General features: G+C 38.2%; 1 protein-coding gene across 5 annotated transcripts in view; it reads right to left on the bottom strand.

The window, feature by feature from the left end:
* LOC126764853 (neurotrimin) overlaps window positions 1-26,162 on the bottom strand; it is a 364,259-nt gene that overhangs the window by 66,194 nt on the left and 271,903 nt on the right. For all 5 annotated transcript variants that reach the window (XM_050482466.1, XM_050482468.1, XM_050482463.1 and 2 more), the window contains one exon: window positions 8,620-8,770. In XM_050482466.1, coding sequence (XP_050338423.1) covers window positions 8,620-8,770 — 151 coding nt within the window. The remainder of the gene's footprint in view (window positions 1-8,619; window positions 8,771-26,162) is intronic.

Raw genomic sequence — 26,162 nt, 5'->3', positions numbered from 1 at the left:
CTCACATATTGGCCGATATATGCGATATAAGTTAGACGGAAGTTCGAAAGCATTAGGTACATAAATGATTAACCCATTTCTGACAGATAGACATGCTATCATCAGAAAATGATTCTCTCCTAATTTCAATTATTCAAGCTGTGTTCTAAAACAAATATGTAGTTATCTGAATTTCTTTTATGAGGCCTAAGATATTAACCGGTATAAAAAATGGAGTTATTAAAAATTTAATTTTCTGTCGTACTTATTTACTGATTAATCACTTAAGCACTTTTAGTAGTTTTTAACATAATCAACATATTCACACAGTCTGAGAAGGTGCCAAAATTATTCGTTCTTTGCAAGTTTGGTTGATATGGCTTTAGAGGTTTGTGAGACATGTGAATTAAATCTATTAAGTGCGGTTTCAGTACCAAATTACTGTTTGGTATTTTACTTTGCGGCTTAGTTACGGTATTTTTTAGGTGTTCGATTAACGTAATCTTATGGACATGGTAAAGTTTCGATTCCGCCTATCCGGAATAATATTCTCCCCTAGGTGCCAAGGAACATGTATCTCAACTTTTACTGAAGTATTCTTGTACGGACGAAAGTTACTTAAAACAAAAATATTATGCTCTACTGCAACCTATTGCGAGCGTATAAAAAACAGATTATGAAAACGAAAACTGGTTGTAGAGAATTGGCTTTCGCCAATAATGATACAATAAACCTTCTTAAAAAATCTCAAGTTATGTCGCGCCCTACTAAACGCCAAATTAGTGCATATGCAAGTGACATATCCTAATGTCGCATTGGAGACTTTTGCCAGCAAAAGCATCGAATACAACATTGCCAACGTTCTTCAATTCAGCATTTTCCCCATTGAAAGCGGTCCCGCACATTAAGCGACACCGTTTGTTAAATCGCGTTTGTCACGGCTCACTTAGATTTCATCATCCAACTCACAGGGTTCTAATTCGTTGTGTTACCAGAAATATTATTTAATAAAACTATTACTTATTACAAAAAATACTATTTAATAAAACTATTACTTGTTACAAAAATATTATTTAATAAAAACTATTATTTGTTGTAAAAATATTACTGGCGCAGTCAGTAGGAACTGAGCAAAAGATCCTAAATTAAAAAGAACTTATTCGCCTAAAATACCCTGAACAACGAGTCGGGCTGTACCTTTTTTTTAAATACACACAATCGTGTAAAGGCCAAAAAATAAACTAAAATAAAAAACAAAAACAAAATTTTTTGATACATTTTGAATAAAGTAGCTACCCAAGCTAGCAAAAAACACAATATCGATTTGATACATTTTAAAGGAAAAAGTTTTGTTTTTAAATTATATGTCGTCAAAATTATATGTTGTCAAAAAGGAAGATTCAAACTTCAACACCGTAATCCAATTCTGGCATATCCAAATTATGAGAAAATATTTACATTGACGACTGATGCGTCAAATGTGGCATTAGGGGCAGTGTTCAGTCAACAGGGACATCCAATTTGTTTTGCTAGTCGCACACTCAATGAACATGAGCTGCACTACTCAACTACTGAGAAAGAACTTTTAGCCATGGTTTGGGCTACCAAATATTTTAGACCATATTTATACGGCAGGAAATTTTTAATAAATAGTGATCATAGACCATTGCAATGGCTCCACAACTTAAGGGAACCAAACTCCAAGTTACAAAGATGGAAGATTCGGCATAATGAGTATGACTTTGACGTAAAATACATATCAGGTAAAGAAAATTGTGTAGCAGACAATTTCTTTCTCGTATTAAAATTACGGAATGCTTTTTTAATGAAGAATCTGAATCTAACGTAAACACTGTTCATTCTGCCGATGAAGATTCCGAAAGTTTTATTAAGATAACAGAGCGACCATTAAATGTATTCAAAAATCAAATTAAATTAATAAGGGATGGTAAAGACTCAACTACAATAACGAAAGTTTTTTCTAATAATCTAATTATAATTACATACAAAGAATTAACTACAGATTTTATTAAAGATATAATTAAAACCCATTTTTTCAAAAATAATACAGCAATTTTTATGCCCAATGATACTGATTTTATACAATTTCAAAACGTTTAGAAGACACAAATACGAGTAACAACAAGTCGCAACAAGTTTTATCAGTGTACAAAAGAATTAGAAAACATTACAGATTTTGCAAATTTTAAAAGTAAAGTACTTGAAATCCATTTAAGTAGACTTCATCAAGGTATAGAGAAGGTTACAAAATGTTTTAAATTGCAGTATTATTACCCCAATTATCTTAAGGAAATCACCAAAATAATAAATGAATGTGAACTGTGTAATCATTGTAAGAACGATCATATTTCTAACAAAATGCCGTTCAAAATTACACCGCCAATTTACAAAATAAGAGAAAAATATGTTGTAGATTTGTGGAAGTGGAATAATGAATATTATTTAACATGTATCGATTTATACTCTAAGTTTGCTATGATAGAAAAAGTTAAAGCATTGAACTGGCTGGAATCCAAAAAAGCATTGCTAAAAATTTTTAATTTTATGGGTCCTCCAAAAGCTTTAAAAATTGACCAAGACTAAGGTTTAAATAACATAAACATTAAACAATGGTGTAATTCATTAAATATAAAAGTAGAAGTAACCACCAGTAAAACTGGTATAGGTGCCATTGAAAGACTACATAAAACTTTGAATGAAAAACTTAGAATAATAAACACTTCAGGTGATAAAGAGCTAAAATATTTAGAAATTGAACAAACACTTTTTACATACGTATATAACCATATAATTTTTCACCCCACTACCAGTAAGGAGTCATCAAACCAAGATCCTCAAATTAATAAAGAACAAAGAATAAATAATGTAAATAAAAACCGTCAAGAAAAAGATATCGACACAAACTTTGTAAACGCAGAAGTTTCGAGGAAGAGATTAGACAAACTTATGTAGTAAATCATACAAAAAAGTTAGTCTTATTAAAACTGAAGAAGATGGCGAACATCATATTGCAAAGTTTAAAAGTCAAAATGTAAGAAATTATAAAAACCAATTTAAAAGAAAAAAGAAAACCAACTAAAACTAAATATAAGAATTGAAAATTGTATCTTATCAATCTTATCATTCCTTTTTACTTATTCATTATTACTTAATCATTTTTATACCCTGAACAGGGTATATTAAGTTTGTCACGATGTTTGTTACACCCAGAAAGAAGCGTCGGAGACCCTATAAAGTATATACATATATAAACAAGAAAAAACGTTAACTTCGGCTGCACCGAAGCTAATATACCCCTCACAGGTTCATTTCTTTTAGTTACTATGTGTTCAGTTTGTATGGAAGCTATATGCTACAATGTATCTTCACCAAATTTGGTATAGATTATTTTCTAAGGCAGCAATGTAATCTCCGAAGAAATTGTTCAGATCGGTTAACTATAGCATATAGCTACCATACAAACTGAACGATCGGAATCAAGTTCTTGTATGGAAAACTTTCACATTTGACAATGTATCTTCACCAAATTTGGTATAGATTATTTTCTAAGGCAACAATGTAATCTGCGTAGAATTGGTTAACTATAGCATATAGCTTCCATACAAACTGAACGATCGGAATCAAGTTCTTGTATGGAAAACTTTCACATTTGACAATGTATCTTCACCAAATTTGGTATAGATTATTTTCTAAAGCAACAATGTAATCTGCGTAGAATTGGTTAACTATAGCATATAGCTACCATACAAACTGAACGATCGGAATCAAGTTCTTGTATGGAAAACTTTCACATTTGACAATGTATCTTCACCACATTTGGTATAGATTATTTTCTAAGGCAACAATGTAATCTCCGAAGAAATTGGTCAGATCGGTTAACTATAGCATATAGCTACCATACAAACTGAACACATAGTTACTAAAAGAAATGCACCTGTGAAGGGTATATTAGCTTCGGTGCAGCCGAAGTTAACGTTTTTTCTTGTTATATGCTAAAAATATCTTTAAATATTGTAAGAATTCTATTTAAAAACTTTAACTTGTAAACAAAGAAAAATTGCAATGAGGACATTGCATTATTTTAAAATTGGAGGAGTGATATATCCTAATGTTGCATTGGAGACTTTTGCCAGCAAAAACATCGAATACAACATTGCCAACGTGCTTCAACTTGCAAGGTTCTAGTTCGGTGTGTTACCAGAAATATTATTTAATAAAACTATTACTTGTTACAAAAATATTATTTAATAAAAACTATTATTTGTTATAAATATATTACTTGCACTTAAACATAAAATATAACAAAATTGTCTCCAAAAGTCGAAAAATCTACACATTTTATACAAATCAGAAAGGAACTTGTAACGTGGCTTTTACCACCTTACAATAATTTACGTCAACTTCGCTCCACAGTACATCATGTACCCTCACCATACCACCATACGTACTAAACTTCACCGCATTGACTACGCACACAACTTACCTCACTACGATGATGAAAGCTGCTAGAGCTTTCCATCATACGTACTAACGCACCATACGCATACAACTTACCTCACTACGGTGACGAAAGCTGCGCGATGCTGCTATAAAAGCAAGCACTTTACACAAAATGCGATCTTTTGCTCCAGCTCGCCGAACCGGACGGTCGCCCAGCATCGCGCAGGGGGCACCGTTATTAAAAACTACGTGACTAACAGGCGACACAGGAGCCCGTTCGTTTTCATCACCGTGCCAGTCGCAACAAGCGTCAACGCCTGGCTCATCGATCCCGTTCATTTTCATCACCGTGCGAGTCGCAGCAAGCGTCAGCGCCTGACTCATCAATCCCGTTCGTTTTCATCACCGTGCCAGTCGCAGCAAGCGTCAACGCCTGGCTCATCAATTCCGTTCATTTTCATCACCGTGCCAGTCGCAACAAGCGCCAACGCCTGGCTTACCAATTCCGTTCATTTTCATCACCATGCCAGTCGCAACAAGCGTCAACGCCTGGCTCATCAATTCCGTTCATTTTCATCACCGTGCCAGCCTCAACAAGCGTCAACGCCTGGCTCATCAATCCCGTTCGTTTTCATCACCGTGCCAGCTTCAACAAGCGTCAACGCCTGGCTCATCAATTCCGTTCATTTTCATCACCGTGCCAGCCTCAAGCAAGCGTTAACGCTGGTCTGGCTGTCCGCATAAGGGGTGGGGGTGTGGATATAACTTTACGAGGATAAAACTCGTCTCTTTTTTGCTAAGGGTTCGTGGGTCCCAAGGCTGACCCTGGAGCGGCTGAGCATACCTCAGCTATGGACGAAACCCCATTACAAAGTTAAGGGATCACAAAACTCCCAATGCGATACATTGGTGCACCTACTCTTACAAAGTTTAGGTCGCTTTTATTGTATCTATACAATGCTCCTCATATGGGTGGGTTATGGGTACCAGCTGTACAAAGCTTGAAATTAATTATGAAGAATTCTCAATTTTACGAGGCGAGCCGTTCTCCATTCCCGGTCACTCTCTCGCAAGATCCCTCTATTGTCACTCTCCTAACTCCAGAGCTAAGGAGTACCCACTCTGGCCATATCTGAGCCAGGCGTGGAGTTACAAGCATACTTACTATATAGTTATTAATCATGCCGGCAAAGAAAAAAGAAGACAGTTGCTCCATTTACCAGGAAGGTCAAAAACCCGAAAAGAGTGCCGAATAATGAAATATCAACAAGATTGCAAATGAAATAAAGTTGGAGTCTGGAGTTGATATATCACATGAAACGGTTCGCTAAGTGTTTCTTAAAAATAAATATTCGTTGCGAGCTGTCGTGCGCCACAAGTCATATTTTACATAGCAACTTTATTTTTTATTACGGGACGAAGATAGTGCTTTATCATAACGAAGGACCTAACAGAGTATGGCGTCAACCTTTAAAAGCTGAAAACCAAAAATATATTATACCAACTGTAAAGTTCGGTAAACTTTCGGTGATAGTATGAGCCTGCATTTCTTGTAGAGAAATTGGAGATCCTTTTGTTATTAATGGACATGTGGAAGCTACACAATACCGTAACGTTTTATGTTTTCATTTACACAACAGTGTGTCTAGATTTGGGTTTGAAGGAAATAAATTTAAATTTTATCAAGATAACTACCCGAAACACAAAGCATTTGTCGTAAGAACTTGGCTACTTTATAATTGCGAAAAAAAACTAAACGCGTCACCCCGAAGCCCAGATCTCAATCCTATTGAGAATTTATGCGCAAACCTAAAAAAGGGCGGCAAAACAAATTCGAAGAACCGTAATGAATTAATACCATATATTAATGAAGAATGGGCTAAAATTCCGAACGAACATGATCTAGTAAAACTAATCATGTTAATATCGATATCTTGTTGTTATTAAAACATAAACTTGAATATAAAACGGACTATAATATATATGTATAATAGATTCAACATATGTTGAAAAGTAAAACCCTTTATTTTAATACAACACAAAATAAAAACGGTGTCCTTTATTAGATGTAAAAACATATTCTTAACAAACTGTATATAAATTCGCTAATACTAAACTTTGCCAGCTCAAACAATTTTATTTTTAATTTATTTTTTATTGTATTATCTACTTTTTGTAGTTTCCTTTAAAATAAATTAAAACATCAAATTGTATAAAATAAAATCATAAGTATTTCTTTTTACATTTCCTGTCCTCATAAACGTAATTAGACGTAATTGTTATTTTTAAAGTTTTTGTAGTTTTAAAAATTTTGTTAGAAAAAAGTGGCGAACATGTTAAAAAGTATTTCACACACATACTATATAGTACTATGGCCGTATGGTTAAATGGTGCTCACACTTGCCATAGGTACATATCAAGTTGGTGTGAGGTGTACATTAGGGTGTGTCATTCTGAGGCAACCTTTTTTTTCAACTGAAAAACAGGCTAAAAACTTTCGAAAATGTGAAAAAGAAAGTCACTCAAAAGATGAGCTCTTAATATTAATATTAAGAGGTGACCATTTAAATTTTCTGTTTGCCATATAAATTACATGGAAAAAGAAGTAAGGAAGGGCTAAGTTCGGGTGTCACCGAAAATTTTATACTCTCGCACGATAAAGTGATAATCGAGATTTCATTATCAGTCATTTACATATTTTTCAAATACCGTATTTGTGTAAAGTTTTATTCCGCTATCATCATTGGTTCCTAATGTATATATTATACAGAGAAGGCATCAGATGGAATTCAAAATAGCGTTATATTGGAAGAAGGCGTGGTTGTAAACCGATTTCACCCATATTTTGTACAAGTAATCAGGATGTTAAGAAAATATTACATACCAAATTTCATTGAAATCGGTTGAGTAGTTCCTGAGATATGGTTTTTGGTCCATAAGTGGGCGACGCCACGCCCATTTTCAATTTTTAAAAAAAGTCTGGGTGCAGCTTTCTTCTGCCATTTCTTCCGTAAAATTTAGTGTTTCTGACGTTTTCTGTTAGTCGGTTAACGCACTTTTAGTGATTTTCAACATAACCTTTGTATGGGAGGTGGGCGAGATTATTATCCGATTTCTTCCATTTTTGAACTGTATATGGAAATGCCTGAAGGAAACGAGTCCATAGAATTTGGTTGACATAGCTATAGTAGTTTCCGAGATATGTACAAAAAACTTAGTAGGGGGCGGGGCCACGCCCACTTTTCCAAAAAATTACGTCCAAATATGCCCCTCCTTAATGCGATCCTTTGTGCCAAATTTCACTTTAATATCTTTATTTATGGTTTATTTATGTCAAGAATCCATTATTAATCGACTTCGACTACTGAAGATCGATTCCGAAAAATCGATTATTTTACGAGAAAACTCGATTTTCGAGTAGAATCGGAATCGAGTTTACCATCCCTACTGGCAGCCATCGCGTGTACATATAATAACCTCCGCACAATAACCACCACAAAAAAAATGATTTCTTTTCCATGTAATTTATATGGAAAACAGAAAATTTGAAATAGGCACCTCTTAGTATTAATATTAAGAGCTCATCTTTTCGAAAGTTTTTAGCCTGTTTTTCAGTTGAAAAAAAAAGGTTGCCTCAGAATGACACACCCTAGTGTACATATGTAGTAGAAGCGACAGCAACTTCAATGAGAGACAAATATACATATGTACGGAGAAATTTGGGACGATAGAAAAAAATTTCAGTCTAAATATAAATGTTTATTAATTTACTGTCAAATATTTACTCAAATACTACTTAAGAATGCTATTACAATAAATATATGGTCCACGAGAATTACAGAATTCGATTCTGCACATCATTTCGTCATTTTGATACATATTAAGCGCACGTTTCCATCATGCATAAATATTTTTATTATTGAATTAAATTTTGTACACCAATTTCGCGGACATTTTTCTTTTCTGACATTTATTACGAGTGTGATAGCGGAAAGTTAAAGCTAAAGTAAAAATCGGCTAAACTTGTGCGCTGCTCCTCTGAAATACCAACCTTAATATATAAATAAGTTTAGAACTATCTACATATATTAGTTTTAAGTGTTACAAACTGTTTTATTTTTATTATTAATAACAAATAAATAAAGTAAATATTTTTATATTCATTAATTGCGTACTCACTTGTATTTATAAGAGTCGTGTATAATGGGGCCTTCTCCACGAGTCCAGTAATTTAACGAAGTTGGATGTGCTTCCGTGAAACATTCAATTGTTACGTTGAAACCTTCAGGAGCTCCAACCAATTGATGGGGTATCAAAAGCATGGGAGGGACTGTAAAAATAATAATAGTAGTAAAGTTACTATAAGCAGAGTAATTTAATTTAAACGAATTGCTCTCTTATAACACAGGGATGGTAATATCGATATTTTGTAGTTATTAAAATATAAACTTGTATATATTGGATAGTCGAAAAGGTCTTTTCGTACTTCTAATAAAATTCAACTTATTTTTTTTTATTTTTAATAATAAATAAATAAAGAAAATATGTACCGTTTTGGTCGACCATTTTTCCCATAGATTCCGCTATAGACATTATTCCATTAGTGTAAATCGAAATTTCGAATTTTCCAGAACGGAAGTGTGCAACCCATTGTTGTGCTACACGAACTTATTTTTTTTTTAATTTCAAAATATAGGGAATCTCTTCATGATTTTCACTCATTTTTGAACAGCTGCAAGTTTTTTTCAACTTCCCCGAATTTAATTTTTTTTATTAAATGAAGCTTAAAATCTCACCTTTCCAACACTATATGGTATAACACAATGTGATTGGGAATCTCTTCATGATTTTCACTCATTTTTGAACAGCTGCAAGTTTTTTTCAACTTCCCCGAATTTAATTTTTTTTATTAAATGAAGCTTAAAATCTCACCTTTCCAACACTATATGGTATAACACAATGTGATTGGTAGCACTGGATTTATACGACTGCAACGACATCTATTGACAAAATACCAAAAGACTTTTTCGACTGCCCAGTATTTGAAATATCCTTAAACTAACTCAGAATCACAGTAGAATACTTTTATTTAAAAATAGGTATACTATTTTCAATAATTAGATTTTAGTTTTAATCTTTTTCATTATTAAAAATTATAACTTAAATGCTAGATGTGCAAAACCATGTAAACGTATTGAGCAAATATTGAAACATTAGTTAGTAGACGACGTACCGCCTTTTCGTACTTACCGCCCGTAACAAACGAAATTTGCCTGTAGTGACAAAGTAAAATGCTGTTGTTGTCCATTGCTCAATTCGTTATATGGTATTGCACATGCATCATTTTATTTGCAAACTTTTTCATAATGTAAAAGATCAAAACTAAAATTTAACTTTTAAAAATAATGTATCTGTTTATAAATAATAGTATTCGCCTCCACTTTCTATTAGAGTGTGCAGCTGCTGGTTTACACCGATGATATTGATATCATTGGCCTCAACAACCGCGAGGTTAGTTCTGCTTTCTCTAGAATGGATAAGGAGGTGAAGCAAATGGATCCGGTAGTGAATGAAGGGACAGTCATACCTTCGAAGTCGAAGATAATTTCGTCTATCTAGGGACCAATATAAACAACAACAACAATGTTAGCCTTGAAATCCAACGCAAAATAATTCTTGCCAACAGTTCCTACTTTGGAGTAGGCAATTGAGAAGTAAAGTTCAAACTCTATAAGACACTCATACATAAGTCCTTCCAAACGGTTCAGAGGTATGGACGAAGACAACAACTGATGAGTCGACGTTGCGAGTTTTTGAGATTAAGGTTCTGCGAAAGATCGATGGTCCTTTGCGCGTTGACCACGGCGAATATCGCATTCGATGGAACGATGAGCTGCATGAGACATACGACTACATTGACATAGTTCAGCGAATTAAAAGACAGCGGCTACGCTGGCTAGGTCATGTTGTCCGGATGGACGAAAACAATCCAGCTCTGATCGTAGTCGACGCAGTAACTGCTGGATGAAGCAGAGGATAAGAAAGACCTCCACTCCGTTGGAAACACCAGATAGAGAAGGACCTGGCTACATTTGGAATCCCCACTTGGCGCCAATCTGGGAAAAGGCAGAACAGCTGGCACCCGGCTGTAAGATCGGCTATAATCGCGAAAGCGGTGTACAATTTTACGTGCATATTTATAGTCAATCGGAGTGCTTTAACGGAAGCCTGAGGGAAATCACCAGACAGTAGTAAGGTAACACCACCGAAAAATTCATCATTCCCGTTTAAATTTTGCATTTTCCGTGCAATGCTTCGAGAATATTTGTGAGTCACTCATCTCAAGTTATGATTGAACTTTTTCTCAATACCGCAGCTTTTCGGATATTTTTATAATATTGCAATGTAGCTACAGAGTAGGTTAAGGAACGTATTACTTATAGCGCAAACAGCCAAAAAGGTAGACCCGTGGGACGTGTCAGCTGATACGACCTATCTCATGGGCGCGCAATGTAAGTAAACAGCGAAAAACGCTACTCCCTTCTCTCTTTGCCGTATGAATCCACGACATTTAGATTTTTGCCGTAGAAACGTGTCAGCTGATTGCTCTCTCACAACGCAGGGTTGCCAATCTCGATAGATATACTGTAGTAATTATAAAAGTTGTCTTCAATATGTTTGAAATTTTCTTAAAATAACTCAAAATCATAGTCGAATGCTATTATTTATAAATATATAAACCTTTTTTTAATAGTGTGTTTTCAGTTTTGATATTTTATATTATGAAAAATTGTAATTTAAAAGTTAGATGTGTACAAAACTATATATGCGTATTGAGCAGTGGCAGCATTGTTCAAATGAAAACAAACAAAGTTGGCTGATTTCTGCGTTTTTACCACGGGCTCAACTTTTAACACATTTTGCGCGCTAAGGAAGGTAAAGGAAGGAAGGGAGTAGCGGTTTTAGCTATTTCTGCTTTTATGATATAAACAGAATGTATCAAAACAACATTAAAGAAAATGCATCAAAACAACCTTGAGTTTGAATATCTCAACAACCTTATCTTAGAACATAGGAAATGTATCTAAGCAAACAATATACATATATGTAAACAAATAATATAATATACATCTATGTATATCTAAACAAACTATCAGCTAGTAATAAGTAAACTTACTAGTTAGTATATGTAAATAGAAGTAAGAACCGTGTAATAAGTTAGTCTTTAAGAGTATAAATAAGAAGTACACATTTCGGTGCAGCTCAAAAGTGTGGTGACTCATTTTTACTTCATGTAAAAACTAACTCATATAATAGTTTTGTTCACCTAACGGTTATGCATTTTACCTAAAACTAATTGAGATAGATATACAAGTATATTCATATACAAGCGCAGCCCGTCCAACCGCTTCTGCGTGCAAGTTTTAACTTGAGTAAAAATTGAGTTGTTATGAAATGTGGTACACGTGTTTCTTGGCAAAAAAGTAAGGGCAAGTTCATTGATGGCCGTAATAGGATCACTGCTATGCGCACAAACCGTCATTACCCGAAAGCCTATAAATTTCCACAACTAAGCCGGTTTTGTTAAAAACTACTAAAAGTTCGATAAATCAGTAGCTAAATAAGCCACACTAACAGTGATAAGAGGAATTTATAAGACCCATAGCCAAAATTGGACAATGGTTACATCACATATCCCCAGACCTACTTTACCAAATTTGGTGTATGTTATTATTTTCACATTCCCATGTTATAGTGCGTAAATTGGCGAAATCGGTTAAAAACCACACCTACTTTCAATGTAATACAATTTCAAATTCCATCTCATTCATTCACTTTCTAATATACAATCAATACATCCGCATAAAACTTTGTACGAATATTGCCTTTGAGGTGTTTCACCTTATGAATTATCCAAATCGAATTATATTTCCCTTAGCCCCCATATTCCTAATAGAAAAAATTTACATCTAACGTTATATCGCATATATCAGCCAATATGTGAAATATCTTAATTAAATTTAAATTGGATAAAATCGGATGAAAACTTGTCCTAGCCCCCAAATAACTAATATCAGGATTTTCAAACATCCGGTTGACTTTAGTATTTATATATTGTTGAAGGTATGTGAGGTACCTTAATGAAATTCAAAGATCATCTATTTCTGTCAATAATATGTAGTAATGCCAATATTAGATAAAATCGAGTCAATACTACACCTAACTCCCATATACCTTTTGAAATATTTCAAGTATGCCTTATACTGCATATATTTATGGTCAATATTATCAACTCCGATCCTCTGGTTGACGTTTTGCACATCAACTAAATATATGTAATAAACTTAGCATCTACAATGAAGTTTATGTCAGATGTATCTCGTTTAATGAAGATTTGAACTAAGGGAAGTAAAATATACATATGTACATATGTACGTACCATAGATATTAAACTAACTGACCCATAATACTTATACAAAATTTGGTTGTACTTCATTCACAATTTCTTCGATTCTTCGAATTCTTTCTAAACATTTTTATACTCTTGCAACATGTTGCTACAGAGTATAATAGTTTTGTTGTAACGGTTGTTTGTATCACCTTATATTTATAAATGATCAGGATGGCGAGAAAAGTTGAAACTGCGTTGACTGTCTGTCTGTTCGTAGATGGGCGTAATCGGACTATTACCACGCCCCCAAGTCACCATTAACCGAAAATCTATAAAGTACCATGACTAAACAATAGACTGAGATATAAAACTCGAATTTAGCACAGAGGATTGCAGTAGCCAGGGGCAACTGTGGGCGAAAAATGTTGAAAAAATGGGAGTGGGCCCGCCCTCTAAAAAGTGAAATGTATATATCTCCTAAACCACTAAAGCTACAATAACCAAATTCGCCCATCACGAATATTACAAAAATTCCTAATGGTATGAAAATGGGGAAACAGTACTGTTGAAAGCTACTAAACGCGCGATAAATCAATAACTAAATGCGCTAGAAAAGTAAACAATTTTCTGCCGGGATGGTGTGACAAGGCTTCATAGGAGCCGGGGTAAAAATTGGACGATGGGCGTGGCACAGCACACTTTTAGGAGAAATTCCATATCTCGGGACTCGGGTAACCGATTTTAACAAAATTTGGTACATGGCATTCTTTTTCATTGAAATTCGGGGATAGTAAGAACTTCTCTGACAATGATATGTCTGTGTGTCAAAAATGGGTTGAATCCCTTAGCCACCATGTCTTCTTCTTTATTGGCGTAGACAATGCTTACGCGATTATATCCGAGTTAATAACAGCGCGCCAATCGTTTCTTCTTTTCGCAAGGTGGCGCCAATTGGAGATTCCAAGCAAAGCCAGGTCTTTCTCCACCTGATATTTTCAACGTAGTGAAGGTTTTACTCTCCTTCTGCTTCCTCTGCTCTGCTACTTCTGGTATTGCGTCGAATACTTTCAGAGCTGGAGTGTTTTCGTCCATACACACCACATGACCTAGCCAGCGCAGCCGCTATCTCTCAATTCGCTGAACTATGTCAATATCGTCGTATATCCCATACATCATATCATAGCTCATCGTTCCATCGAATTCGGTATTCACTGGGGCCAATGCTCAAAGGACCATAAATCTTTTGCAGAACCTTTCTCTTGAAAACTCGTAACGTCGACTCATCGGATGTTGTCATCGTTCATGTCTCTGCACAATATAGTAGGACAGGAATAATAAGTGACTTGTAGAGTTTGGTTTTTCTTCGTCGTTTTGTTCAGTTCTGCGTTGGACTTCGAGGCTGCCATTGTTATTGCTATTAATGCTGGTTCAAGATAGACGAAATTATCTACAACTTCGAAGTTATGGACTGTCAACAGTGACATGGGAGAGTAGTCTCGAATGCAAAGACTGTTTGGTTGATAACAGGAGATATATCGTCTTGCCCTCGTTCTCTGCCAGCTGCTTCCTTATCCAGTTTGGAGAAAGCTGAACTAACAGAACGGGTGTTGAAGCCAATGATATCAATATCATCGCCATACGCCTGCAGCTGTACATTCGTATAAAAGATTGTACCTGCTCGATTAAGTTCTGCAGCACGGATTATTTTCTGCAGCAGCAGGTTGAAGAAGTGAAGAAGAAACCTGGTATGGTATCGAACGGCTCGGAGAGGTCGACACTGACGGAGCTTTTGGTGTTTCTCAACGTCAGTTTACACAGCCGTATTAGTTTTGCGGGGATACCAAATTCAGACATCGCGGCATAAAGGCAGCTCCTTTTCGTGCTGTCAAAAGCAGCTTTGAAATCGGCAAAGAAGTGGTCTGTGTCGATTCTCTTTTCACGGGAGCATGGTGAATATCTAGTCAGTTGTTGAATTGCCAGGTCTAAAGCCACACTGAATACGTCCAATCAGTTTGTTGACAGTGGACTTTAATCTTTCACACAATACGCTCGATAGAACCTTATATGCGATGTCTAGGAGATTTATCCCACGGTAGTTGGCGTAGATTGTGGGGTCTCCCTTTTTGTGGATTGGACAGAACACACTTAAATTCCAATCGTTGGGCATGCTTTCGTCGGACCATATTTTACTCCATATCAATTCTTCGCCGCTTTGTTGTTCTTCAAACAGGTAATTGCTATTGGAACTTCTTCATGGTCAGACAAAGGAACTTTTGCTCCATCGTCATCGATTGATGAATCGGGTTCGCTTTCTCCTGGCATTGTGCTTTCGCTGCCATTCAGCCGTCTGAAGCCCCCATATACCTAATATAAATAAATATTATCAAGCTTCTGGGTGACTTTGTACCGCATATATCAGCCAATATGTGAGTTATCTCTATGAAGATGAGCTAGCGTATTTTACTCATAACAATGTATCTTTGTGCCCAATATAAATAAATTTGAGCGAAAACTTGTCTTACCCCCATATTTGTAACTAATAACATGGATTTCCGAACATCCGGCTGACTTTACTCTATATCATGCCCGTCCAACATAATTTTGTGAAGGGCCAGGTTTAGCATTTTCATAACCGTAGCGGGCCAAAAAAAAATAAAATGACCTTCAGTTTTGGTATATTTATTTATTTATAATAAGCAGCATCACATAAATCTTAATAAATTATTATTAATGTAACTATGGCCTTAGCATATAAAGATATTCTTATTCTTAAAATCTAATTAATGAGATGTCTGAAATTTTTTCTGTTTGCACAGCGCATCTATGTGAGCTGGAGTTTTAGAAGTGGCTATGCGCAAAATGCCTTTAAGATGGCTATCTAATAAAGATGATCTGGTTTTTGATTTGTTAAATTTCATGCGAGAAAACAGCTGCTCGCAAACATATGTACTACCAAATAAAGAAATATGTTGAATAGCCAGCTTAGTAAGGTTTGGGTATTGACTGGGTGTAATATACTTTTTTTAAAATTCAATTAAGTTTGGAAGATAATTATTATATGCTGTTTTTAGATGAGAGCTGCTTTGCAATTCTATTAACTCCAGCTGTAAACTCTGCGCAGCGCCTTCAATTTCAACATCAAATGGATTTTGAAATACTTTTAGGGAGTTTGTAATTTGAAGTATGCGAATCTGTCGTCAAATTCGTTCCTTAATCTTTGTAACATCAACACGTACTTGTCAAAATCCAGGGTATCTTGCTTTTTTGTAGATAAGGTCTCCCAATGAATCAACTGCTTTTGTTCCAGCTGCTTTTCCAACAATAAAAGCTTTTTTGTGAAAGCTAAAACGTGTTCGTATAACTGTGTGCATAGTTGGTCTTTCCCTTGTAGTTTTAAGTTAAGATCAGAAAGATATTTAGTTATATCAACCAGGAAAGCCAAATCAGCCAACCACTCCTCATCAGTAAGGAAAGTAATTTCTTGGTCTTTGTTGCCAAGAAAAATCTTTAAGTCGTCCAGCAGGGAATATAATCGTTTTAGTGTGGCTGCTCTGCTGAGCCAGCGAACGCGACTGAAGTATACAATGTCTTCGTGATCTGAACCGACACCAGCCAGAAAAGCCTGGAACTGTCTGTGGTTAAGCCCTCTTGCGCGTATAAAATTAACTGTCTGCACTACTTTATCCATCACGTGTTTCAGGCCTATACAACTGGGATGCCCAAAGACTATAAGAGATGGCGGGCCGGATGGTGGCCCGGGGGCCGTATGTTGGACAGGCCTGCTCTATATGATTAGTTTTTTAGTAAGTGACATGTTTATGGAATGTTGTATTGGGAAAAATAGATAAAATCGGGTAGATAATACCCCCACTTCCATATACTACATACAATGGCCTTCGTTTTTCTAACAAACTTTTCATGTCTGTTAGTATAGGAGTTATAAATAGTATATCATATATAAATTTGCTTGGATTTCGAACCTCAGGTTGACGTTTTGTACTATAAAGTTTTCCCTGGCTTTGATTCTTGTAAGTTGCGAGAATATAAAATCTTCGGTTCCACCCGAACTTTGCCCTTCCTTACTTGTTTAATATAAAGTTTTACCAGCGCTTCAAGTAATTTCCGTAGCTTCGATTCTTCCGCTTTACAAGAGTATAAAAAGTTCGGTTACACCTGAACTTTGCTCTTCCATACTTCTCTTAATATAATATAAAGGTATGTATTTACTGTAACAGCTGAAGAAATTAGCTATAATAAAAGCTTTGTATCTTAAATGCTAGAAGCTGCTAGATATTAGGAAAAAGAAGCGCGAAATAAAAAAAAAACAAAACAAGTAAGGAAGGGCTAAGTTCGGGTGTCACCGAACATTTTATACTCTCGCATGGTAAAGTGATAATCGAGATTTCATAATACGTCATTTACATATTTTTCAAATACCGTATTTTTGTAAAGTTTTATTCCGCTATCATCATTGGTTCCTAATGTTTATACTCGTATTATACAGAGAAGGCATCAGATGGAATTCAAAATAGCTTTATATTGGAAGAAGGCGTGGTTGTGAACCGATTTCACCCATATTTCGTACATGTCATCAGGGTGTTAAGAAAACATTATATACCGAATTTCATTGAAATCGGTCTAGTAGCTCCTGAGATATGGTTTTTGGTCCATAAGTGGGCGGCGCCACGCCCATTTCCAATTTTTAAAAAAACCCTGGGTGCGGCTTCCTTCTGCCATTTCTTCCGTAAAATTTAGTGTTTCTGACGTTTTTTGTTAGTCCGTTAACGCACTTTTAGTGATTTTCAACATAACCTTTGTATGGGAGGTGGGCGAGATTATTATCCGATTTCTTCCATTTTTGAACTGTATATGGAAATTCCTGAAGGAAACGAGTCCATAGAATTTGATTGACATAGCTATAGTAGTTTCCGAGATATGTACAAAAAACTTAGTAGGGGGCGGGGCCACGCCCACTTTTCCAAAAAATTACGTCCAAATATGCCCCTCCTTAATGCGATCCTTTGTGCCAAATTTCACTTTAATATCTTTATTTATGGCTTAGTTATGACACTTTATAGGTTTTCGGTTTCCGCCATTTTGTGGGCGTGGCAGTTGGCCGATTTTGCCCATCTTCGAACTTAACCTTCTTATGGAGCCAAGGAATACGTGCACCAAGTTTCATCATGATATCTCAATTTTTACTCAAGTTACAGCTTGCACGGACGGACGGACAGACGGACGGACGGACAGACAGACATCCGGATTTCGACTCTACTCGTCGCCGTGATCACTTTGGTATATATAACCCTATATCGACTCTTTTAGTTTTAGGACTCACAAACAACCGTTATGTGAACAAAACTATAATACTCTCGTTAGCAACATTGTTGCGAGAGTATAAAAACGGAAAAGCAATGAAACTAAGTCAAATCAAAGCAAATGCGTCAACAATCACTTGTACACACTATGTGTTTCAAGAAAAAGTAAAATCTGTTTTAAATTCGCTTTCTTTATGATGTTGGGTGGAACAAATTTGTTTTAAAAATATTTTTACTGATTATACCGGAATATATGCCAAGCAAGACTTGACAGTTAATAATAATGAAAAGATAGAAATGTATCATTCAAACATGTACATGCCGTGAGAATTTCATGACATTTCATAGGTTGGAAGTGAAGTTATTGCGTTTTAAGTGTCAGTATGTTTGTGTTATCGGTGCAAAAATGAGCTTCGAACAAAGAGCCAACATTAAATTTTGTTTTAAAATTTCGAAACGTTTCAATTGATGATACAAGTTTATGGCGATGATTGCCTATTCCGTAGCATAGTGCACGAGTGGTTTCAACGTTTTCAAAGTGGTCTTGAGGGCATAAATGACGATCAACATATCGGCTTATCAAAATCTGTGATCACCGGAAATTCCATCGAAACTGTGCGTGAATTCATCAAAAATCACCCTAAATCATCATTGAAATTCATGGAAATGGAATTGAACATCTCCAAAACATCGATTTATCGCATTTTGACCGAACAGTTGGTCTTACGAAAGGTGTATGCACGGTTTGTTCCGCACAAATTCACTGACTACCAAAAATTGCTCAGAATCCAACATTCGAAGGACAGCATTAAAGAGGTCAAAATGAACAAAAACTTCCTTTACAATATTGTGACTGGCTGACGAAACGTGGTGTTTTCAAGGCACCGGACGAGCCGAACAATTTTTGGTCATAAGGTGGCATACTATAAAGGAATTATTGGTACACAATTGTATCCCGTTATGTTAATTAGTTCTTGATTTGTGTACCAGAAAGTGAAAGAATTAAGTGGAATTTAAAATTGTGTTAAATAGACATGGTTATAGTTAGATTTCACCCATTTTCGCACTGTGATATAGAAACAGGATAAGAGTGCCACGTACTTAATGTGTCGAAATCGGTTAGTCGGGTCCCGAGATATGGGATTTCACCAAAAAGTTGGCGGTGCCACGCCCATCGTCCATTTTGTACACCGGCTTCTATAAAGCCATCTCATACCTTTGAAGAGGTGAGATTTAATGTCTCTGGGATAATTAGATATTGATTTATAGCGCTTTTAGTAGTTTTGAACAGTACTGTAATATGGAGAGTGAGCGGGCTTATTTTCCGATTTAATTCATTTTTACACGTTCTATAGAAGTTCTTATAGAATTTGCGTAAAGTTAATTTGGTTGTTTTACCTTTAGAAGTATAGGAGATATGTACATTAAACTTTTTAGAGGGCTCGGCTGCGCCCCAAAATTGTTTGCGCGCATTTGTCCCATGCTTAGTTAGTTGGCACTTTATAGGTAAATGGCGATTTGTAAGCGTGGCAGTGGTCCAATTACGCCCATCTACGAACTCGATGTTGTTTTTTTTTTACTAAGAAACCCGCATACCAAATTCTTTTAGATATCTCAATTTTTACTCAAGCTACAGCTTGCACTGACGGGGAAGGCCGGACAGACGACAGTCACTCGGATTTGAACTCTTTTCGTCATCGTTTCTATTCGGAACATAAATTTCAAAAGTACTGTGGTTAATAATAATGTTGTCACTAAGTTAGGAAAAAGTTGATTTTGCGGTATAACATAATTCGACAATCATCCAGGGTTATCAATCAGATTTGTCTCGTCTTTGTCTATGTATATGTAAATCAGATGCTAACATTCAAACAAAATTTTCATAAGGTTTTTTTAATTTAGCGGAGCGAGGGATCGGAGTTTTATTTTAAACAATGCGGGTTTGAACAACTAATTATGTTTTCAAACAGAGCACAATGTTCCTACATCTGTCGAAGTAATAAAAGCTAAGAAGCAAGCAGCAGTCGAAAATTTGATGATTTTTTGGACAGACAGGCCTTGGAAGATGGAGTCGTTTGTAGAAGTTCACGCAAGTGAGGAAATTTCTCTGATCGCCATTTACTTGGGAGTGGCCAGAAACGATTCTTTTATATATGGCTCAAGCAGCTCACGACTTCCGGTCTTTGACCAAGTATCCTCTGGGTAGCCTAAGAACATCCGTTTGAAGGGAGCTAAAGTGAGAAGGCGAAACATCCCCTACATAGGGTTGTGCGCTGGATTTGGGACCCGCCACGTAAAAAACACTACCAATGAAAAATTACCAATAGCCTCGAAAGAGAAACTCCTCTTTTGATGACGACCAAGACAAACGAAATAAGGACTACGATATTAGGGCATGCACCTGGAACGTCAGGTCCCTTAATTGGGAAGGTGCCGCTGCCCAGCTGGATGATGTCCTCGCGAAAATAAAGGCTGACATCACCGCCTTTCAAGAAATGCGATGGACGGGACAAGGACAGAGACGAGTAGGTCCTTGTGACATTTACTACAGTGACCATATAAAGGAGCGCAAGTTTGGTGTGGGATTCGTGGTGGGAGAGAAACTCCGTCGCCGAGTACTATCCTTCACTCCGGTGAATGAACGTCTAGCCACAATCCGTATCAAAGCGAGGTTCTTCAACATATCGCTGATTTGCGCCCACGCCCCGACGGAAGAGAAGGACTATGTGACCAAAGATGCCTTCTATGAGCGCTTAGAGCGCGCCTATGAGGGCTGCCCCTGCCCTCATGTCAAAATCGTGCTTGGCGACTTTAACGCCAGGGTGGGCAAAGAAGGTATTTTTGGCACTACGGTCGGTAAATTCAGCCTCCACGACGAAACATCCCCAAATGGGTTGAGGCTGATCGACTTCGCCGGGGGCCGAAATATGGTTATCTGTGGTACTAGATTCCAGCACACGAAAATACATCAAGCTACCTGGCTGTCTCCGGATCGAAAAGCCAGCAACCAGATCGATCATGTTGTGATAGACACGTATCCAGTTTTCTAGACGTGCGTACGCTTCGAGGTCCAAACATCGACTCGGACCACTATCTTCTTGCAGCCAAGATTCGCACCCGCCTCTGTGCAGCAATAAACGCACATCAACAAACACAAGTAAGATTCGACGTCGAGAAGCTGTAATCACAACAGACAGCCGAACGATTTTCTACTCGGCATGCACTCCTGCTCTCTGAGAGCACTCGTCAACAACTCGGTATAAGGGAACTGTGAGACGGCAAACTCTCCCACGCGCACCGGGGGTGGACCACTACCGATGCGGTGGAGGAGTGGGTTGAAGTCGTTAGCTCGGCGTACAGGCTGCGCTGGGGAGGTCTTGTCCACTTAGATCGCCGAAGGACAAAGAGAAAGCTTTATGGTGGACTACGGAGCTCTCGGATATCAGGGCGTCTTGTAGACGGCTTTTTAACAAGGCCCGCAGAAGTGGGTTATCTGATGACTGGGCTTTGTATAAAGTATAACTTTCAATATATAAGTCCGAGTTAAGAAAGGCCAAGAGGACCTCGTGGAAGTGCTTCTGTGAAAAAGTGGAAGGCTGTCACGAGTCCTCGAGATTCAGGCGTATTCTCGTAAAAACCCCAGTGTCTCTGGGGTATCTCAAGGACGCAAATGGGAAGTGGGCCCTCAGTAAAGAAGAAACACTTCAAATTCTTGTCGACGCTCACTTCCCGAGCAACATGTCCTCTGTGAGGGGATCTCTCGAGGTGCCGCATGACGATTGCGCGGCCTTTGTCGGCATCCTGGATGAGCGACACTTGACGTGGGCGACTAACTCGTTCAAACCATTCAAGTTCCCGGGACCAGACGGCATCATACCAGCGCAGCTGCAACAGGCTGTTAAGGAGTCATGCATCTGGTTGGCACCTATCTATGCGAACTGCATCAGATTAGGTTACATCCCGGGGGCCTGGAGACGAGTCAAGGTTACGTTCATCCCGAAAGCTGGCAGGGGCTCCCATGTCCCGGCCAAGGATTTCAGGCCAATCAGCCTCTCCTCTTTCTTGTTAAAGACTCTGGAGAGACTGAAGGAGTGGTATATAAGGAAGAGCATTCCGAGAGACTATTTGTCAAGAGCACAACATGCTTATCGCAAAGGCAGGTCAGTGGACACTGACTTGCATACTATCGTATCATGGTTCGAAGAAGCCATTGAAGCCAAGTACTTCGCTGTTGGGACCTTCCTTGATATCGAGGGAGCTTTCAACAGTGTCCTGCCTGAGGCAGTAGTAACTGCTCTTGACGGTCTTGGGGTTGAATCGAACCTCAAGTGCGAGGCGTAGGGTGAGTAGAGGTACACCACAAGGTGGGGTTCTCTCTCCTCTTCTATGGATCCTAGTCGTTGACGAATTGCTCAAAAAACTAGAGGATCGCGGCTGTCGGCTGATTGCCTACGCAGACGATGTAGCACTTATGGTCAAAAGAAATTTCCTTAGCACCGTGTACGAGTTGACGCAGGGATATCTCAGCGTTGTAACAAAGTGGGCGGTCGGAAGTGGACTCGCCATTAATCCTAACAAAACAGAAATGGTTTTATTCAGCCGAAAATATAAAATCCCGGCGGCACCGTTGCTGCAGATGCGAGGTATTCAGGATACAGGATACAGTGAAATATTTAGGGCTCATCCGGGATAAGAAGCTTTCATGGATGCCGAATATCGAGGAGAGAGCAAAAAAGGCATCTATTGCCTTATACTGCTGCAGAGGAGCTATTGGCAAAAGATGGGGTCTCTCACCGAAAGTAGTCCTCTGGCTCTATGACACCATAGTAAAGCCCATCTTGTCCTATGATGTCTTCATGTGGTGGAGGGCTTTAGGGAAGACCACACTGGCCAAGAAACTCGAAAGCGTTCAACGGGCTGCGCTAATTAGCATAAGTGGTGCCTTAAAATCTACCCCAACTATGGCACTTAATGCAATTTTGAATATAACTCCGGTGGACATTGCCGGTAGGTGCATAGCCGCGAAGGTGGCTATCAGACTCAGAGAATATGGTTTCTTAAAGGAACGTGCATCTGGTCATTCGGATATCCTTACAAACTTTGACTGCATACCGGATCATGGAGTCGCCATACCGAACTCTGGCGGCTCCTTCTCTGCCCATATACCGACGAGGGAGATGTGGGTGGGAAGAAGCCGTTAGAGGAGGGGGCAGCAAGCTTATTCACGGATGGGTCAAAGCTTGGGGGGAAGGTTGATGCAGGGGTCTACTGTCGGGAGCTCTCCACCAACTCCTGTTTCAGACTTCCCGACTACTGTAGTGTATTCCAGGCTGAGGTCGCAGCCATCAAGGTAGCACCTGCTTTGCTGCTACGGTGTGCATCCACCTTCAGAGAAGTGACTATTCACTCAGATAGTAGAGCGGCTATATTAGCCTTGAACTCATTTGCAGTGCGTTCAGGGTTGGTCGAAGAATGTTTAACGTCGCTATCTCTAGCAGCTAGAGTTTTTGTGATTAGACTGGTGTGGGTGCCGGGCCATAGCGGAATTGCAGGCAATTGCAAAGCTGATGAGTTAGCAAGGAAAGGTATCCTAGAATCATTATCGGTAGAATGGGCTCCTGATTCTTCTTGTAGTCTACCACTGGATAGCTGGGCCACGCGGAAGCTTGTCCAACGCTGCGCCAGCACCGGCACTTGTGCGGTTGCAAAAGCCTTCTGGCCCAGGATAGATCGCAGGAGATCTAATGATCTCTTAGCCCTCAGCAAGGCTAACCTCTCATTGTTAGTGGGTCCTCTAACAGGCCACTGTCCTATTGGCTTACATGCGGTAAGAATGGGTATCTTACCGGATACCGACTGCAGAAGCTGTTTGGAAGAAGATGCGGTAGAAACAAGCCAGCACTTTCTGCTTGATTTTCCCGCTTTTGGGAGGTCAAGGCTCAGACACTTGGGGGCGCATATCTTTGAACACCCCACCGAACTGACGGGTTTTGAAGTTAAACGTCTGTGTAACTATGTATTGGCTACAAAGCGCTTCGCCAATCTGTAAGTCCGAACACGGGAGTTCCTTTTCAATGGCATCACAAAGAACTAATTTTTTAGTCTACGTGGGATCTTTGATCAGCCATCTTATCTAAGGAGCATGAATCAGCTTTTTTGTAAAATATGGTCAGACGAAATCATGCCCAACGATTGGAATTTAAGCGTGCTCTGCCCAATCCACAAAAAGGGAGGCCCCACAATCTGCGCTAACTATCGTGGGACAAGACTCCTCAACATCGCATATTAGGTTCTATTGAGCGTATTGTGTGAAAGATTAAAGCCCACCGTCAACAAAGTGATTGGATCTTTAAGTGTGGCTTTCGACCTGGCAAATTAACAACACAATGCGCCAAATCTCTGAAAAGACCCGTGAAAGGAGAATCGACACACACCACCTCTTCATCGGTGTGAAGTCTGAATTTGGAATCCCCGCAAAACTAATACGGCTGTGTAAACTGATGTTGAGCAACACCAAAAGCTCCATCAAGATCGGAAGCACCTCTCCGAGACGTTCGATACCAAACGAAGTTTCAGACAAGGCGACTCCCTATCGTGCGACTTCTTCAATCTGCTGCTGGAGAGAATAATTGGAGCTGCAGAACTTACTCCAGCAGGTAAAATCTTTTGTAAGAGTGTATAGCGGCTGGCGTGTGCCGATGATATTGATATGATATTGAGGCTTGGACGATGACATCAATTGATGAGTCGACGTTGAGAGTTTTCGAGAGAAAAGTTCTTCGAAAGATTTATGGTCTTTTGTGCATTGGCCACGGCGAATATCGCATTCGATGGAACGATGAGCTGTACGAGATATACGATGACATTGACATAGTTCAGCGAATTAAAAGACAGCGGCTACGCTGTCTAGGTCATGTTGTCCGGATGGACGAAAGCACTTCTGCTCTGAAAATATTCGACGCAGTGTCCGCCGGGAGAAGCAGAGGAAGAGGAAGACCTCCACTCCGTTGGAAGGACCAAGTGGAGAAGGACCTGGCTTCGCTTGGAATATCCAATTGTGGCGAAAAGAAGGAACGACTGGCGCGCTGTTGTTAACTCGGCTATAATCGCGTAAGCGGTGTCTACGCCACTAAAGAAGAAGAAGACAGTTCATGTTTTCTTTTTGTATCTACTAAACTGTGATTCTTTTGTCAGGTCATTCAGTTTCAGTACCACTGAATAATTATATATACAGGTGAAGCTACTATAAGCTTTATAAAATCAGTCAAATGCACTAGGATCCGGATATTTAGTGTCCGGGGTCTTGAAAAGTTATGGCATGATTTCGGCACTTTTTTGGCTCTTAGTGTTTGATTACTGGAAATGAGAGAAACAGATGGTATTTAAAGTTAATATATGGGAACTATACGTCGTTGTTGTCCGATTTCACCGATTTTGTAATAGGAATGTCTAACGTACCAAATTTGGCTGAAGTTCTTCGGATAGTACCTAAGATATAGGATTTCATTTAAAGGTGGACGGTGGCAGCCCCATTGTCCAAATTTCACCTGTTCATGCAAGTTTGACTGAGTTAGCTTTAGCGGTTTGAAGGATATGTACATTAAATCATTTTGAGTGCGCAGCTACGCCCACCTTATAAAAAAATTCAGCCAAAACATGGATCACTAGTAACAAAATACAGTTTGGTATCCTAATTTATTTCTTAGTTATGACACTACATATTTTAATAAAAACTTTGATACCTATTGTCGCCGGTCTACAGCCAATAAAATACAACGTTGTTAACCTACTGGCGTTAATAAAGAGAGTTTTTGTCATATTTAATTGCTAGATTTGCTTATGAACTTAATCCAAAAATTAAGGAATTACGCCTAAAGGTCGCTTTACACTTTCTCGTTATTAGTACAACTAGCGAATTCCGCTCCGCCCTTCCTTAGTTGCCGCCCGTAGTGAACAAAATTTGTCAAAAGTTGAGCCCGTAGTGGCAATCTAGAAATCAGCTGTTCTCTTTT

This window comes from Bactrocera neohumeralis, unplaced genomic scaffold (assembly GCF_024586455.1).
Source record: "Bactrocera neohumeralis isolate Rockhampton unplaced genomic scaffold, APGP_CSIRO_Bneo_wtdbg2-racon-allhic-juicebox.fasta_v2 cluster10, whole genome shotgun sequence".
In the NCBI taxonomy this organism is placed as follows: domain Eukaryota; kingdom Metazoa; phylum Arthropoda; class Insecta; order Diptera; family Tephritidae; genus Bactrocera; species Bactrocera neohumeralis.
The sequence above is the reverse complement of the archived record's forward strand: the minus strand, read 5'-3'. Positions and strand labels throughout refer to the sequence as shown.